General features: G+C 47.3%; 1 protein-coding gene across 1 annotated transcript; it reads right to left on the bottom strand.

Annotated features, from left to right (window-relative positions):
- Positions 1-2,354: 2,354 nt before the first annotated feature.
- On the bottom strand, positions 2,355-18,256 carry LOC137305099 (zinc-binding protein A33-like). Its single transcript, XM_067973882.1, has 6 exons — positions 17,425-18,256; positions 15,391-15,486; positions 15,072-15,305; positions 9,117-9,139; positions 8,906-9,021; positions 2,355-4,844 (listed from the first exon to the last, which is right to left on the bottom strand). Exons 1-6 carry the CDS (start codon positions 17,833-17,835, stop codon positions 4,294-4,296), a joined length of 1,431 nt encoding a protein of 476 aa, XP_067829983.1. The 5' UTR covers positions 17,836-18,256; the 3' UTR covers positions 2,355-4,293.
- Between the last annotated feature and the right edge of the window lie 402 nt (positions 18,257-18,658).

Here is an 18,658-nt window from a genome sequence, read left to right as displayed (position 1 = left end):
GAGAGTAGGAGGTTTAGGGGTGATCTTATAGAAGTCTATAAAATAATGTGGGGCATAGATAAGGTAGATAGTCAAAATCTTTTCCCAAAGGTAGGGGAGTCTATAACGAGGGGGCATAGATTTAAGGTGAGAGGGGAGAGATACAAGAGAGGCAATTTTTTCACTCAAAGGGTGGTGAGTGTCTGGAACGAGCTGCCAGAGGCAGTAGTAGAGGCAGGTACAATTTTGTCTTTTAAAAAGCATTTGGACAGTTACATGGGTAAGATGGGTACAGAGGGATATGGGCCAAGTGCAGGCAATTGGGACGAGCTTAGTGGTATAAACTGGGCGACATGGACATGTCGCCCAGTTTATACCACTAAGAGTGGGTAAGAGGCCGGAGAGAATGGTCCAGGTAGAATGAAAACTCTGAAGACAGGAGAAAGGGTGCACTGTGCAGGGGGAAGCCTCCTGGCCAAAGAAGTGGGTGCGGAGGCCAGGATAATGGAAGAAGAGCATCATGTCGAGCTCAAAATTAATTCAGGTGGGGGCGTAAGGGGATGAGCCTTTGCTGAGGACTGATCGTTTGGGGTCAGAGAGGGGAAGGTCAGAGGGGATAGTGAAAACACGACAAATGGTGAGATTGGAAGGAGGGATGGGGCCAGTAAAAAGTGATGGGGAAGAAGGATCGAGATGGAGGTTGGGATCTAAGAGTCATTGAAACTCGCGGTCCTTGACACTTCAAAGGAAAGAAAAAGTTGTTTTGTTAAAGTGCCAGATGAGGCGATGGATGAAACGGAAGTGAAGACCCGGACAGCTGGAGTCCATCTCAAACACGGCGATGGAGGATCACCGTCACCTGTGGAGCAACATTACAGGCAGGAAGGTCACCAGGTCCCTGCACTGCACACCTCATTCTACCCAGTAACTTCCTCCCTACAATTGACCATCTATTTGTTTTTTCTCTCCCCTCCTCCTTTCCCCCAGCCCCACAGAGGCCCTCGCTGATCTTTCAGTTCACAGTTCCGATGCAGGGTGTATACCCAAAATGTCAACCTGTCTTCTCTCTCCACATGTGATGACCGACCTGTGTATTTCCAGCTGTTTGTTTTTGTTATTTTTATTACTCCAGTCTTGGAAATGGTTATTAATTTCATGTTTACTGGTCTCCAGTTCACCAACAAAAACAATTTTATCCAAAAAGAACATGAGAAACTTTTTAGTGAAGCAAATAAAGTGAGAAAATTAAATTACCAAGAGGCTGCTTTTCACAGGTGGAACTGTCCTCAGAATTTATCCCAGATCACTTCTTACTCTGTTTTATTTTTATTTCCCTCTGTGTAGATGTCCCAAGTATATTTATGTTTGGTCAGGTACATACTTTACTGGAAATTCAGGATGTCACCAGCGGTGTAAAGAGCCAGGGTGGAATTTTATGAGGCCCTGTGTAACTGGCAGAGCCTCACATGGTCCGGGCAGCTTATCAGAAAATTGCACTTTCATTGCCCGCGGTTTTTCATCAAGTGATATGAGTGGGAGGGAAATCGTGGGCAGTCCGCCTGCAATGTTGTGATCAGCCGGGCGCAGCGTGTGAGGGACCTCCGCAAATTTCACCTCAAGTTGATATCGCTCCCGGGAAACCAGACTGAACGGGGGCGATATTGGTCTTGGACAGGAGCGTAAAACAGGTGATCGTGAATCAGCCGCCCGTTTTACACCCGCCCGATTTCCTTTTCCGTTGAAGTCGATTTTACACTACCGCCCAAGACCAATTTCACCCCCAGAATTCCTTCATTGATTTTTATTTTGTTCTTAATGAATTTGCATCTAATGAGGGTCCATGTGGTTTTAGAGCAGTCTCACCACCTTTATTACTTCCATTAATTTAACAATTCAAATTAAGCAAATGAAAAGAAAAAAGTCTCGTCAGACAAAAACTCCAAAGCAGGAAGTCCAAGTGCTGGTTACGAGTCTATCAATAACTTCACTACTATTCACTGCAATATCACAGTGAACATTTAGAAGCACAAGCCCAACTAATGGGTTTCCTCTGGTCAAATTGCAGAACTGACTCGCAATGGATGCTTGTTTCTTTGTTCTATCAAGTGATCGAAGGCACGTTCTTTCCAAAGAAGGAGCGGTCCGATATACTTAAAAAAAATAGAAATTTCAGATGTGTTTGAACAGCCTGAACACGCCCCCTCCCTGCTAACGCCCCTGCAGTGCACTGAACATTACAATATGCAGGACGTTAAACAATTGCAACACAAAGGACTTTGCAGTGCACCAGACGTTACTTCATTGGTGGTGTTCAGGCAGCTTCATAAAGCTAAACTGATGGCCCTCTTGGAGAAATGTAGACATATTTTTGAATATTTGGGATTTAAAGTTTTATTTCCCATGCTCTTACAAGGGGTAGACTAATGACAACATATAGTCATGGTCATCAACTTTATTAATATGACGTAGTTGGCATAATAAAATGGGAAAATAAATGTTTCAGTAAATTATTGAGCGACATAAAACTTATGGAAAGAGCAGGCATTACCTCCTCCACTGATAAACTGCTTTCTAATCTAATAAACACAGACCTTCGCTGACACTGAGAGTGTTCTGTGCTCAATAGATTGTCAGGCTAGTGGTAGCAAGATCATATCAAGGTGATTGCAAAAGTATCAACTCTGCGATATTCTCGCTGGGACAATGACAGAAACAAAATACATCTGGAAATTTACATTTCTGTGTAGTTATGGACAATGACATGAAATTAGTCCCACTGACATTTGGAAACACACACGGGAACTAAAACAAGATTCCAAGATAATTACAGACGAGGAAGGCCATTCTGCCCCTCATGATCCATCCATCCAGAGAGATCTTAACATCCTCCCATTGTAGCATTGAATTGTTTCTTAAATTATTCCAGGGTTTTTGTCTCCATTACACTATCTGGAACGTCACGTCACGTTTTGATGACACTTTGGAATGAATTTTCAGGCCTCCCGCTGGTGGAAACAAGGCGTTAGTGCCCCCAAAAATGGTGGGCAGTGACGTGCCGCCTCGTTGCTGTGGCCAAGGCAATATTTCCCCAGACCGACCGTTGGGTGGCCGGTGCAGCCCTGAGTCAGGTGGTAGGCCCATTTAAAATGCAAATCAGGGTCATATAGATAGAATCATACAGCGCAGGAGGCCATTTGGTCCATCATGCCTGTGATGGCTCTTTGAAAGAGCCATCCAATTAGTCCCACTCTCCTGCTCTTTCCCCATTGCCCTGCAAAATTTTCCCCTTCAAGTACTTATCCAATTCCCTTTTGAAAGTTACTATCGAATCTGCTTCCACCACCCTGCCAGGCAGTGAATTCCAGATCATAACAACTTGCTGCGTAAAAAAAAATTCTCCCCATCTTGAAACTGGTTCTTTTGCCATTTATTTTAAATGTGTCCTCTGGTTTCTGACCCTTCTGCCACTGGAAACAGTTTCTCCTTATTTACTCTATCAAAACCTTTCATGATTTTGAACACCTCTACGAAATTCCTCCGAAAGCTTCTCTACTCTAAGGAGAACACCACCAGCTTCTCCAGATGTGCACACAACCCCGATTGCCATTTTTGACTGAACTGAGCAGAGCGTGTACTGTGCACACTCCGAGCACTATCAGCTGCCACCCCGGCCAAAGAGGATCCCAAAGGAAAGTTCCCCTTCATTACTGTGGGACTGGGAGGAGCAGGAACGCTCCTCCAGACTCCACAAAACCAGCCTTTGCTACAGCCGCTCTGGTTGCCCCCTCTAGACATCGGGTAGTTCAACATCCTATTAGCTTGTTGATTGATGCTCTGCATTGTTTGGCCATAATTACATTGCGTTTACTCTCCTGGGTCTCTTCCAGCTTTCTCCTCAGCTATTTCAGCACCATTCACAGAGTGTGCCTTGACTCACTGACAGCCTTCACTCAGTGGGAACACTCTTGCCTCTCTTCCACTCCACAGACTTGAGCACATAATCCAGGCTGACACTTCAGGGCAGTACTGAGGGAGCACTGCCCATGTTTTAATTCTCTGTCTCTGCGCCCCGATGATTCTCGATGTTCTTGAGGTTTTTTAATTTAATTTTACTGGAATCTCTGGACCAGTTGCCATGAGTTTGTTCCACTGCACCGATTAAACAAACAAATATCACCAACAAGACATTGTCACTCGGTTGTACCCGTCCTGACCTCAGGTGACATTTGCACCATCCGCACCACTGGGGCCGACGCCCAGCAGTTTGCAGCTGGCAGGAGGCAGGAGGCGGTGTGGGATTATGGGATGGACCGGTCAGTGACCTTTAACCCCGAAGATTGTCAGCGGTGCTGAGTTTTTACCGTCATTATTCCATCCCGGACTGAAGATCGGAAAGAGTCTCTCGGTGAAAGTGTGGGTGAAAGTGTGGAGATGGGACATGTTGTCCGCATTGTAAAATGACACCTGTCCGCCCTCATAGTCCAGGTACACCCCGATCTTCCGGGGATCCACACTCGGGGTGAGGGGGGTCCGTGAGGGGGAGGTGGCGGCAAAATAGCGTCTTCCAGGTAACAGCCCCACAGCCCAGTATCCGGTCTCAGGACTCAGGCCGACTCCCCCTTTCCTCTCGGCAGACTCTCGGGCCACTCCCACACGCCACCAAGTCTTGTCCCCCACCTCCACCTCCCAGTAATGTCTCCCTGATGTGAATCCCTCCGATCCCAGGACACAGGGCCAGAGATCAAACCTCTCCGGGGTGTCAGGGAGCCGCTGCTGTTTGTCTCCGAGTCTCACACTGGTCCGGTCCTCAGACACGATGAGCCCGGGATGGTTTGTCTTCGGATCCAGAGTCAGAGAGGCTGGAGCTGGGGGAGAGTGAAAATAACAGTCAGTGATTCAGTTTCTTGCTGTGATTTATTCAAACACTTTCCTGTTTAAAGTGCCCACTCGGGGGATTCCTGGGACCTCCGGTGTGTTTAAAGGGCTCCAGGTTCTGTTATTGGAATCTGCTCCCACCCGGGGGTTTACGCTCCTGGGACCGCTCTGACCTCAGGTGGACACTTCGATCCTGACCCGCTGCAAGGAACCCCGTGGTCCCCCAGTCCCCTGCGGCTCTCAGCCCCTGCAGAGAGACCCAGGGGCCTTTAGAGATTCACAAGGAACCGGCGCCAAGAGGCTCCGACGTGGTTTGGAGGCACAATCTCGGCCTGAAGGCGTCACCCCTGATACCCCCACATCACCAATCAACGGGATCGCTGAGGGGAGAGGGGGAAGATACAGATACCAAGGGGAAAGAAAGAAGGGAAGGAAAAGAGTAAAAGAACAAAAGAGGGCAACTGCTGCAGAAAGGGAGAACGGAAAGAAACTAAACTCATCAGAGGGAATGGGAACAAGAACAGAACCCGCAGAGGGAGGGAGGAAAAGGGCCAATAATAAATAATTCAAGGGGGAAAAGTAGAAAAAGTAAGAGGGACAAAGAAGCTGCGGCCCACAACTCGATCTGCCCAGGAACGCAAGCAAAACTGGAACAACCCCGCGTTCCCCACATCAGCATTCCTCACACTCGCCCCACGTATGGACAACACAGTAACCATGAGTGGAGACCTGAACTGTGATCTTCACTCCCAACGGGTCAAGCTCCAAGCGGATACAGGGCATGAGGACAAGCAGTCGGAGTAATTTGGGGGCAAAGTAATGACCTGGTCCCACACCAGCTAATAACACCCCTACCGAGTTTTACAAAGCCCCAATCACAGAGTTTACTCCCCTCCGAGTGAAACACACTTAACTTAGTCACAATCCTGTTAATACATATGAACAGAAAGGTCACCACGTTAAGTGCTCATGGTAGAAAACTAAATCCCTCCTCAATATTGACGAGAAAATATTAACCAAGGTCTTAACCTCCACACACCTCCGGCCTGGTCCATGCAAACAAACAGGCTTCATAGGGAGCTGCATGTGGAGGTATAACACCAGAGGCTATTCAATGTGATGCCCCACTGTCATACCTCTCCCTTGATACTCTCCCTTGATGCATATTAAGGGTATTAAGGGATATGGGCCAAAGGCAGGTATATGGAGTTAGATCACAGATCAGCCATGATCTTATCAAATGGCGGAGCAGGCACGAGGGGCTGAATGGCCTACTCCAGTTCCTATGTTCCTATAAAAGATATTTGTCTCGGGCAAGTGGAATGTTTTCTCAAGACAATTGAGAGAATAAGCCTTGGTGGCACTTTCAGGAAGTGGGTTGCAATCCAGTGCTTGCTCCCCATGTCCGCAGTGAGCACCAGTTGACTCCATACCCATCGTCACTCCTCCTCCCTCAACGGCCAGGCAAAGCCTCGTTCCCAGGTCTCCTCTAGCTTCGTGTCCCAATCTTGGTCATGGACATGAGCCTGGCACACAAGGTGGAGATACATCAGGAGGATGTCGTATTGTGGAGGAGGAAAGGGTTGTTGGGAATTGCCTCTTGCTGAAGTTTGCAAAGTATTGCAGGTTTCTGGAGGCAGTGGTTCATCTGAGGGTCCCTGTATTGGTCATATTAGGAGAGCTGAAATTTTCAGCTGACTAGTTGAGTGCGATGCTGTTTTAAAGGTGGATTTTGTTACATGAATAACACTTTAATTCCATTCAGTACCATTTTTAATCGCGATCCTTTGCAACTACTTAGGTCCTAAAGATATTCTCTTTGTTATAATTTGATTTATTATCATCGTATCAAGGTATGTTTTGGCACAGAAGGAGGCCATTTGACCGAGTGTGTCTGTGCCGGCTCTTTCAAAGAGCTATCAAATTAGAACCACTCCCCTGCTCTTTCCCAAAGCCCTGTAAATTTTTACCCTTCAAGTATACATCCAATTCTGTTTTGAAAATTACTATTGAATCTGCTTCCACCACCCTTTCAGGCTACAAGAGCGAGTGACTCACCTCCTGACTCCCCAAAGCGTTTCCACCATCTACAAGGCACAAGTCAGGAGTGTGATGGAATACTCTCCACTTGCCGGGATGAGTGCAGCTCCAACAACACTCAAGAAGCTCGACACCATCCAGGACAAAGCAGCCCGCTTGATTGGCACCCCATCCACCACCCTAAACATTCACTCCCTTCACCACCGGCGCACTGTGACTGCAGTGTGTACCATCCACAGGATGCACTGCAGCAACTCGCCAAGGCTTCTTCGACAGCACCTCCCAAACCCGCTACCTCTACCACCTAGAAGAGCAGCAGGTACATGGGAACAGCACCACCTGCACGTTCCCCTCCAAATCACACACCATCCCGACTTGGAAATATATTACCGTTCCTTCATCGTCACTGCGTCAAAATCCTGGAACTCCCTTCCAAACAGCACTGTGGGAGAACCTTCACTACGCGGACTGCAGCGGTTCAAGAAGGCGGCTCACCACCACCTTCTCAAGGGCAGTTAGGGATGGGCAATAAATGCCAGCCTCGCCAGCGACACCCACATCCCATGAACGAATAAAAAAAAAATTCCAGATCATAACAACTCTCTGCATAAAAAAATGTTTCCTCGTGTCGCCTCTGGTTCTTTTGCCAATCACCTTAAATCTGTGTCCTCTGGTTACCGACCCTCCTGCCACTGGAAACAGTTTCTCCTTATTTACTCTGTCAAAACAGTTCATGATTTTGAACACCTCTATCAAATCTCCTCTTAACTTTGTCTGCTCTAAGGAGAACAACACTAAATCAGAAGCAAAACACTGCGGATGCAAGAAATCTGAAATAAAAACAGAAAATTCTGGAAATACTCAGCAAGTGAGGCAGCTTCTGTGGAGAAAGAAACAGAGTTAACGTTTCAGGTTGAAGACCTTGCGACAGTTTGATGCTGCCTGACTTGCTGGGTATTTCCTGCATTTTCTGTTTTTATTACTAAGGAGAACAACCCCAGCTTCCCTAGATTGTCCACGTGATTGAAGTCCCTCATCCCTGGTACCATTCTAGTAAATCTCCTCTGCACCATCTCTAAGGCCTTGACATCCTTCCTAAAGTGTGGTGGCCAGAATTGATCTCAATACTCCAGCTGAGGCCTAACCAGTGTTTTATAAAAGTTTAACTTCCTTGCTTTTGTACTGTATGTCTCTATTAATAAAGCTCTGGGTCCCATATGTTTTTGTAACAGTCTTCCCAACTTGTCCTGCCACCTTCAAAGATTTGTGTACGTACACCCACCACTCCCCTGCCCCCGCCCCGGTTTCCCTGTTCCTGCACTCCCTTTAAAATTGTACTATTTAGTTTATATTGCCTCTTCTCATTCTTGCTACCAAAATGTAAACTTCACACTTCTCAACATTAAATTCCATTTGCCCATTTCACCAGTATGTCATGTCCTCCTGAAATCTGTTGCTATCCTTCACATTGTTTGCTACATTCCTGAGTTTCATGTCCTCTGCAAACTGTGAAATTATACCCTGTATACCCAAGTCCAGGTCTTTAATATATATCAAGAAGAGCAGTGGTCCTAATACCGACCCCTGGGGAACACCACGGTATACTTCCCTCCAGTCTGAAAAACAACCGTTCACCACTACTCTCTGCTTTCTGTCCCTTAGCCAATTTTGTATCCACACTGCCACTGTCCCTTTTATCCCAAGGACTTCAATTTTGCTAACAAGTCTATTATGTGGTACTTTATCGAATGTCTTTTGAAAGTCCATGGAGACAACATCAACCGCACTACCCTCATCAACACTCTCCGTTACTTCATCAAAGAACTCAATCAAGTTAATCAAACACAGTTTTCCTTTAACAAATCGGTGCTGACCTTCATTTATTAGCCCGTACTTTTCCAAGTGCCAATTAATTTTGTCCCTGATTATTGTTTCTAAAACTTTCCCCACCACTGATTTAAACATAAAAATGAGTTATAAATCAGGACAAAGGAACCTGTATGAATTTTACCAGGATTAATGGCATCTAGCATTTCTCTCCACACTGTGTACTGTAAAGGGCCGGTGAATTTTTCGATAGACAGGGCGGCATCTGCTGATGAAAGTACTTGATAGTCCTTGCTAATCCTGTAAATTTCAAACAGTTGGTTATAAATTGACCATAAACATATTTCTGAGTTATTTTGCCAAACTGTGCAGTTTCAGTAAAGAGCGTGTCCTACCTCCTCTTCCGACAAGTTACCTCCTGAAATAAATAAAACACAAATCTGAGCTGACCGAGACTGACTATATCCTGACAACAGAAATTACACCCAATTTGTTAGAAGTTGCTGAGAATTCTAAATTCTCACTGCTGCCGACACTGGAAAAGAAAGAGGGTATTATAAAAAAGGATATAGAAGCACTGGAGAATGTCACAAGAATTCCACCAGAACTGAGAGGGTACATCAATCAGGAAAGACTGAACAGGCTGGGGCTCTTTTCTCGAGAAACGAGAAGATTGAGAGGTGACCTGATAGAGGTCTTTAAAATTATGAAGGTGTTTGATAGGGTAGATGTAAAAAACATGTTTCCACTTGTGGGGAAGTCCAAAGCCAGGCGCCATAAGAATAAGATAGTCACTAATAAATCCACTGAGGAATTCAGGAGAAACTTCTTTACCAGAGAATGGTGAGAATGTGGAACTCACTAACACAAGGAGTGGTTTTTTTTTTATTCGTTTACGGGATGTGGGCGTCGCTGGCGAGGCCGGCATTTATTGCCCATCCCTAATTGCCCTCGAGAAGGTGGTGGTGAGCCGCCTTCTTGAACCGCTGCAGTCCGTGTGGTGACGGTTCTCCCACAGTGCTGTTAGGAAGGGAGTTCCAGGATTTTGACCCAGCGACAATGAAGGAACGGCGATATATTTCCAAGTCGGGATGGTGTGTGACTTGGAGGGGAACGTGCAGGTGGTGTTGTTCCCATGTGCCTGCTGCTCTTGTCCTTCTAGGTGGTAGAGGTCGCGGGTTTGGGAGGTGCTGTCGAAGAAGCCTTGGCGAGTTGCTGCAGTGCATCCTGTGGATGGTACACACTGCAGCCACAGTGCACCGGTGGTGAAGGGAGTGAATGTTTAGTGTGGTGGATGGGGTGCCAATCAAGCGGGCTGCTTTATCTTGGATGGTGTCGAGCTTCTTGAGTGTTGTTGGAGCTGCACTCATCCAAGCAAGTGGAGAGTATTCCATCACACTCCTGACTTGTGCCTTGTAGATGGTGGAAAGGCTTTGGGGAGTCAGGAGGTGAGTTACTCGCCGCAGAATACCCAGCCTCTGACCTGCTCTCGTAGCCACAGTATTTATATGGCTGGTCCAGTTAAGTTTCTGGTCAATGGTGACCCCCAGGATGTTGATGGTGGGGGATTCGGTGATGGTAATGCCGTTGAATGTCAGGAGGAGGTGGTTAGACTCTCTCTTGTTGGAGATGGTCATTGCCTGGCACTTATCTGGTGCGAATGTTACTTGCCACTTATGAGCCCAAGCCTGGATGTTGTCCAGGTCTTGCTGCATGCGGGCTCGGACTGCTTCATTATTTGAGGGGTTGCGAATGGAACTGAACACTGTGCAGTCATCAGCGAACATCCCCATTTCTGACCTTATGATGGAGGGAAGGTCATTGATGAAGCAGCTGAAGATGGTTGGGCCTAGGACACTGCCCTGAGGAACTCCTGCAGCAATGTCCTGGGGCTGAGATGATTGGCCTCCAACAACCACTACCATCTTCCTTTGTCCTAGGTATGACTCCAGCCACTGGAGAGTTTTCCCCCTGATTCCCATTGACTTCAATTTGACTAGGGCTCCTTGGTGCCACACTCGGTCAAATGCTGCCTTGATGTCAAGGGCAGTCACTCTCACCTCACCTCTGGAATTCAGCTCTTTTGTCCATGTTTGGACCAACGCTGTAATGAGGTCTGGAGCCGAGTGGTCCTGGCGGAACCCAAACTGAGCATCGGTGAGCAGGTTATTGGTGAGTAAGTGCCACTTGATAGCACTGTCGATGACACCTTCCATCACTTTGCTGATGATTGAGAGTAGACTGATGGGGCGGTAATTGGCCGGATTGGATTTGTCCTGCTTTTTGTGGACAGGACATACCTGGGCAATTTTCCACATTGTCGGGTAGATGCCAGTGTTGTAGCTGTACTGGAACAGCTTGGCTAGAGGCGCAGCTAGTTCTGGAGCACAAGTCTTCAGCACTAGAGCTGGGATGTTGTCGGGGCCCATAGCCGTTGCTGTATCCAGTGCACTCAGCCGTTTCTTGATATCACGTGGAGTGAATCGAATTGGCCGAAGACTGGCTTCTGTGATGGTGGGGATATCGGGAGGAGGCCGAGATGGATCATCCACTCGGCACTTCTGGCTGAAGATGGTTGCAAACGCTTCAGCCTTGTCTTTTGCACTCATGTGCTGGACTCCGCCATCATTGAAGATGAGGATGTTTGCAGAGCCTCCTCCTCCCGTTAGTTGTTTAATTGTCCGCCACCATTCATGACTGGATGTGGCAGGACTGCAGAGCTTTGATCTGATCCGTTGGTTGTGGAATCGCTTAGCTCTGTCTATAGCATGTTGCTTCCGCTGTTTAGCATGCATGTAGTCCTGAGTTGTAGCTGCACCAGGTTGGCACCTCATTTTTAGGTACGCCTGGTGCTGCTCCTGGCATGCTCTTCTACACTCCTCATTGAACCAGGGTTGATCCCCTGGCTTGTTGGTAATGGTAGAGTGAGGAATATGCCGGGCCATGAGGTTACAGATTGTGGTGGAATACAATTCTGCTGCTGCTGATGGCCCAAGGCGCCTCATGGATGCCCAATTTTGAGCTGCTAGATCTGTTCTGAATCTATCCCATTTAGCACGGTGGTAGTGCCACACAACACGTTGGATGGTGTCCTCAGTGCGAAGACGGGACTTCATCTCCACGAGGACTGTGCGGTGGTCACTGTTATGGACAGATGCATTTGCGACAGGTAGATTGGTGAGGACGAGGTCAAGTAAGTTTTTCCCTCGTGTTGGTTCGCTCACCACCTCACCACCTGCCGCAGGCCCAGTCTAGCAGCTATGTCCTTCAGGACTCGGCCAGCTCGGTCAGTAGTGGTGCTACCGAGCCACTCTTGGTGATGGACATTGAAGTCCCCCACCCAGAGTACATTTTGTGCCCTTGCTACCCTCAGTGCTTCCTCCAAGTGGTGCTCAACATGGAGGAGGACTGATTCATCAGCTGAGGGAGGACGGTAGGTGGTAATCAGCAGGAGGTTTCCTTGCCCATGTTTGACCTGATGCCATGAGATTTCATGGGGTCCAGAGTCAATGTTGAGGACTCCCAGGGCTACTCCCTCTTGACTGTATATCACTGTACCGCCACCTCTGGTGGGTCTGTCCTGCCGGTGGGACAGGACATACCCAGGGATGGTGATGGAAGAGTCTGGGACGTTGGCTGAAAGGTATGATTCTGTGAGTATGGCTATGTCAGGCTGTTGCTTGACTAGTCTGTGGGACAGCTCTCCCAATTTTGGCACAAGTCCCCAGATGTTAGTCAGGAGGACCTTGCAGGGTCAACTGGGCTTGGTGTTTTGCCGTTGTCGTGTCCGGTGCCTAGTGGTCCGATGCCGGGTGGTCCGTCCGGTTTTATTCTTATTATGACTTTTCGTAGTGAGATTTTACAACTGAGTGGCTTGCTAGGCCATTTCAGAGGGCAATTAAGAATCAACCACATTGCTGTGGGTCTGGAGTCACATATAGGCCAGACCGGGTAAGGACGGCAGGTTTCCTTCCCTAAAGGACATTAGTGAACCAGATGGGTTTTTACGACAATCCGGTAGTTTCATGGCCATCATTACTGATACTAGTTGAGGCAAATAGCACTTATGCATTTAAGGGGAAGCTTGATAAGTACATGAGGGAGAAAGGAATGGAATGTTATGCTGATAGGGTGAGATGAAGTAGGGTGGAGGAGACTCATGTGGATCATAAACACCGGCATAGACCAGTTGGGCTGAATGGCCTGTTTATGTACTGTAAAATTCTGTGTAGGATATATTTGAAAAATAGAAAGCAGAACTTACACCAAAATTATTAAATCCATCTGATAGAAACAGGGATACAGTTGAAAATCTGATTTGTGGAACAGGTACTGGAAATCAACATCAGTCCCATTCAGACACAGTGGGCGCTAAATTGGGCCGTGTAGTGCCCGTTGTTATGGCGCAACGTGGCCCCACGAACAACCAAGATGGCATCTTGGCTGCGCACGCCCATTTCCAGCGTGACGTGCGCCGGACACCATCCTGGTATAGGCGTTGGAGCATGCACAAATACTGAACACCAGAAGCATGTAAAGTAAGGAGAAAATGGTTGCAATCAGTGCGCAATGCTGATTTAAAGCAATAGACACCATTTTGGCACTTAACGCTCATCTCAACGCAGAGTCTTAACCACGATCATCTGGATGTGTCTTAGAGTACCTGGAGGACCCCCCCTATGGCTATTTAAAGGGACCATGCAGGATTTACAGTTAGTGGCTGGATTATTGCTTCTGGCTGCCAATACATTTGGAACTGTTTTTGGAGGTCTCCTAGACTTCAATACTAGAACGTGGGGACATAGCCTAACATTTAGAGCCAGGACGTGCAGGAGTGAAGTCAGGAAACGCTTCTACACGCAAAGGGTGGGAGAAGTTTGGAACGCTATTCTGCCAACGGCAGTTGATGCGAGCTCAGTTGTGAATTCTAAATCTGAGATTGATAGATTTCTGTGAACCAAGGGTAATGAGGGATATGGAGTTAGGTCACAGGTCCACCATTGAATGGCAGAACAGGCTCGAGGGGCTAAATGCCACTGCCACTTGCTGCCTCCTGTTATGTGCCACCTTCTGCAAGAAAGCGGGACGTGTGTCTGGGTGATGTGCCTGCCATGGTTGAATAGCTGGCAGTGTGTGTGGCCTGTGAGTTGTGGGAGGGCGGCTTGCAACAGTGGTAATGTTTAAGGGTGAGAGGAAGTATCTGATTGGAAAAATTGAGTACTGATGGAAAGAGCTTGTCAGTATGTGGGTGATGGGGTGTGTAATGCGTGGAGCAGTGGGTGCAGCTAGTGGTGCAGTTGGTAGGAGACGCTGCTTGACAGTTGACCTCAATCACCTTGACCACTCGTGTCAAAGCATTGAACTTCTTCCTGCACTGCATCCATGTTCATGATGCTGTGTGCCTGGAATTGACTTCATCCCCTACTGCCTCCCACTGCCTTTTGGGCATATGTCTGGAGGGCCTCTTGCACCCCTTCCCCTCCCCGAACAGATACAGGATGTCCCTCCTTCTGTTCACCTCTTGGACCAAGGCCTCTAGTGCATCATCAGAGAACCTTGGTGCATGCACTCTCGCAGGCCTGGTACCAACTCAGATCGGCAGATTGGTGAGGTCTGGTGTGCAGATTGGAGGATGTGGGATTTAGTAGTGTGCAACCTTTCTTCAATGTTTTAACATAACTCATCAGTGTGTAAACATAGGGACAGGTCCTGCTTCTGTGTTTTATATTTGCGATTTCTGAACACTGTTCAGACTCCGTGCAGACAGCAGACTTTTATTTTTAGCAAATAGATACCAGCTACCTTTAAGAGATTTTAGGAGACATCCTTCCTTTAAGAGATTGGGACTTACCCTGCTGGTGGAAAATGCAAGTTGCATTGAATCCTCCTGTCAAGGCTGATTTCCAAAGCTGCTTGAAGGTGAGTACTGAGGCCGGATGAAAGTCTCGTCCTGCCCATGCCTGAAAATAGGCCTTATCCAATTTTTTTCCCCAGTGACTCTCACACCCACCATCCCAGACACACCCACACACTCACATCATGTGACTGGAACTGTGAATTCCAGGAAAATATTAAACTTGGGGAACACAGAAATAATTACAAGCTAAGTGTGAAGATCAGGGCAACTCATTCCCGGGGGGGTTGTAGGTATTCCCGGGATTCTGTAGATATTGTGGGAGGCCGATTAGTTCGGTGACAATAGCAGATCCAGCGCAGAATACACAAAACAATCGATCGGTTCAAATCAGTTTCGAATTATTTGGGAAATGTTACATTTATTTCAAAATTCTCGCCCATCATTTTGTGACTGTGTGGACTTTCACTGAACTAAACTGAAATATAATCCTCACCTTCAGAAATATCAGTCCGTCTTTTCGCTCCATCTGTTTTTGAAACTTTGAGAGCTTCTCCTGAATTGAATTTAAATTCTCTTGAATTTCTCGAAGATTTTCCTCCATTGTTTCTAGAATCTTCCCCTCTTGTTTCCTGAGATCTCTGATTAAACGCTGCTCTTTCTCAGTGAGAATCTGGTGCATTTTAGCGAACTCGGATGTGATGCGGGTCTGCAGACAGTTCGACTGTTTCTACAAAATGAAATGTGAAAAATAATAATGTATAAAGGGACAAAACTAACCGAAATCCAAGAAAATCAGCACTGGGAGACCTTACCCTAACTTCGGAAATCTTCTGTTTTTGTTTCTGTTTCGTTTCGAGAACCGCTGTTTTCTTCCCTGTGAGAGAATCTAAGGAAGATTTCAGCTGATCCTGGGATTGGGATAGAAAATCACAGAATAAAGTGTTAGACCATGAAAATGTGATAAAATAATCATGATGTGGAGATGCCGGTGATGGACTGGGGTTGACAATTGTAAACAATTTTACAACACCAAGTTATAGTCCAGCAATTTTATTTTAAATTCACAAGCTTTCGGAGACTTCCTCCTTCCTCAGGTAAATGTTCAGGAGCTCCTCGAAGCCTACGCATTTATACATATAGAACAATACATGGTGTTTACAGAATGCCCCTGCAACTGCCCGTTGCCAAGGCAATCACCGTGTTCAGACAGAGAGGTGTCACCTGCAGAACCCCCGAATACACATTCAACAAAAAAACAAACAGGAAAAAAAACAGAGAGAGGCAGAAACATCCGGAAGGCATAGAAAGCCAGCAAATGACCCATTATATTAAAAACAGATAACATTTGTTCGCTGGTGGGGTAACGTGTAGCGTGACATGAACCCAAGATCCCGGTTGAGGCCGTCCTCATGGGTGCGGAACTTGGCTATCAATTTCTGCTCGACGATTTTGCGTTGTCGTGTGTCTCGAAGGCCGCCTTGGAGTACGCTTACCCGAAGGTCGGTGGATGAATGTCCATGACTGCTGAAGTGTTCCCCGACTGGGAGGGAACCCTCCTGTTTGGCGATTGTTGCGCGGTGTCCGTTCATCCGTTGTCGCAGCGTCTGCATGGTCTCGCCAATGTACCATGCTCTGGGGCATCCTTTCCTGCAACGTATGAGGTAGACAACGTTGGCCGAGTCACAGGAGTATGAACCATGCACCTGGTGGGTGGTGTCCTCTCGTGTGATGGTGGTATCTGTGTCGATGATCTGGCATGTCTTGCAGAGGTTACCGTGGCAGGGTTGTGTGGTGTCGTGGACGCTGTTCTCTTGAAAGCTAGGTAATTTGCTGCGAACGATGGTCTGTTTGAGGTTGGGTGGCTGTTTAAAGGCGAGTAGTGGAGGTGTGGGGATGGCCATAGCGAGGTGTTTGTCCTCATTGATGACATGTTGAAGGCTGCGGAGAACATGGCATAGTTTCTCCGCTCCGGGGAAGTACTGGACGACAAAGGGTACTCTGTTGGTTGCATCCTGTGTTAGTCTCCTGAGGAGGTCTATGCGATTTTTTGCTGTGGCCCGTCGGAACTGTCGATCGATGAGTCGAGCGTCATATCCCGTTCTTACTAGGGCGTCTTTCAGCGTCTGTAGGTGTCCATCGCGTTCCTCCTCGTCTGAGCAGACCCTGTGTATTCGCAGGGCCTGTCCATAGGGGATGGCCTCTTTGACCATGCAGACGCTGCGACAACGGATGAACGGACACCGCGCAACAATCGCCAAACAGGAGGGTTCCCTCCCAGTCGGGGAACACTTCAGCAGTCATGGACATTCATCCACCGACCTTCGGGTAAGCGTACTCCAAGGCGGCCTTCGAGACACACGACAACGCAAAATCGTCGAGCAGAAATTGATAGCCAAGTTCCGCACCCATGAGGACGGCCTCAACCGGGATCTTGGGTTCATGTCACGCTACACGTTACCCCACCAGCGAACAAATGTTATCTGTTTTTAATATAATGGGTCATTTGCTGGCTTTCTATGCCTTCCGGATGTTTCTGCCTCTCTCTGTTTTTTTTCCCTGTTTGTTTTTTTGTTGAATGTGTATTCGGGGGTTCTGCAGGTGACACCTCTCTGTCTGAACACGGTGATTGCCTTGGCAACGGGCAGTTGCAGGGGCATTCTGTAAACACCATGTATTGTTCTATATGTATAAATGCGTAGGCTTCGAGGAGCTCCTGAACATTTACCTGAGGAAGGAGGAAGTCTCCGAAAGCTTGTGAATTTAAAATAAAATTGCTGGACTATAACTTGGTGTTGTAAAATTGTTTACAATAAAATAATCAGGTGATCAAATCTGTTCCATTTTACCTTGTACATTTCAACAGCTTCTTTAATCGGCATGAAGTTGTGAGATTTGTGTTCCCGCGAATCTCTACAAATGGAACAGATCAATTTCTTGTCAGTTTCACAAAACAGCTTCAGTTCTTCCTGATGTTCCTCACAGTGAAGTTTACTTTCCTTCTCTTTCCGATTCAGGTTTAATTTTCGAGCTTTCTCGGCCAGACTCGCTAAGGCCCGATTAACCCTAAGGTTTCTTTCCGGAAACTCCTCTCTACATTCCGGGCAGGAGTTTATCTCCTTCTTTCCCCAACACTGTGTGATACAGGAGCGGCAGAAGTTGTGTCCACACTCCAGTATAACCGGATCGGTGAAGAAATCAAGACAAATGGGGCAAATTGCCTCCTCGGTCCAACTCTCAGCCTGCTGCCTGGAAGCCATGTTCAGTCTCAGCACTTCCTCATTCAAACCCCTTTCAGTTTCGATGTTACTGAGCTGCCGAACACCTTCAGATCAGCGATTTCCTGATGAAGTTCACTGCAATACTCAGGAAATTCTTATAAACTAATCCATGTCCCATCGACTTTTACACAGGGAGACAAAATCTAGAACAGTATAAAGGACAAACAGTGTTAGAGGACGGAGGGGGAGATAATTGAAAGAGGCGGGGAGGGGCAGGGTACATGGAAGGTGGGCAGTGGGAGGAGGCAGAGAGGGGGAGAGTAATTGGAGAGAGGGAGGGAGGAGGCGGAGATGGGCGGGGATCGAGATTCCATTGCACTTCGCCCCGGACTGAATTCACTGCCGTCTGTAAACCCTCTGGTGAAACACGGTGTAAGATATAGATCAATAAACTGAATTGAGTTAATGATTGTAGCCGCTCACACTAAAACACAAAGTTCCATAAATGGTAAGGAGCTGTCTGGAAGTTATGATCAGTTTCAGTACTTCCTGATTCAAACTGCTGGTGTCTTGTTTCTGTGGGTGGATTGAGACCCGGTTCCCAGTCAGAGATCTCTCTCTCTCTCTCTCTCGTCCCTGGAAGTGCTGTTCACATCAGGATGAAATAATATCGCATTTACAAAGTGACGTTTCGGGCTGCTCCCATCATCAGACTGAGAGACAAACGGGCATTTTACTCAGGCTGGGAAAACTGAGAGGGAAAAGGAGGAGGGGAGAGGAGAGGTCAATGCCGATTTGACAGAAATCGTTCTATTCCATAATTTTTGTGTGATGAGCTATCATGTTCCAATCCAGTCTTCGT

Source organism: Heptranchias perlo, chromosome 39, assembly GCF_035084215.1.
Source record: "Heptranchias perlo isolate sHepPer1 chromosome 39, sHepPer1.hap1, whole genome shotgun sequence".
NCBI lineage: Eukaryota > Metazoa > Chordata > Chondrichthyes > Hexanchiformes > Hexanchidae > Heptranchias > Heptranchias perlo.
This window is presented reverse-complemented; position numbering and strand designations above follow the sequence as displayed.

Bases quoted from the DNA above. Each gene is read 5' to 3' on its own strand.
- LOC137305099 (XM_067973882.1), bottom strand. From the start codon at position 17,835: ATGGCTTCCAGGCAGCAGGCTGAGAGTTGGACCGAGGAGGCAATTTGC. The intron at 15,487-17,424 runs GTAAAATGGAAC...TCCCAATCCCAG, and splicing joins AAGCTGTTGAAATGTACAAG to GATCAGCTGAAATCTTCCTT. The intron at 9,140-15,071 runs GTGAGGATTATA...TATTTATTTCAG, and splicing joins ACGGACTGATATTTCTGAAG to GAGGTAACTTGTCGGAAGAG.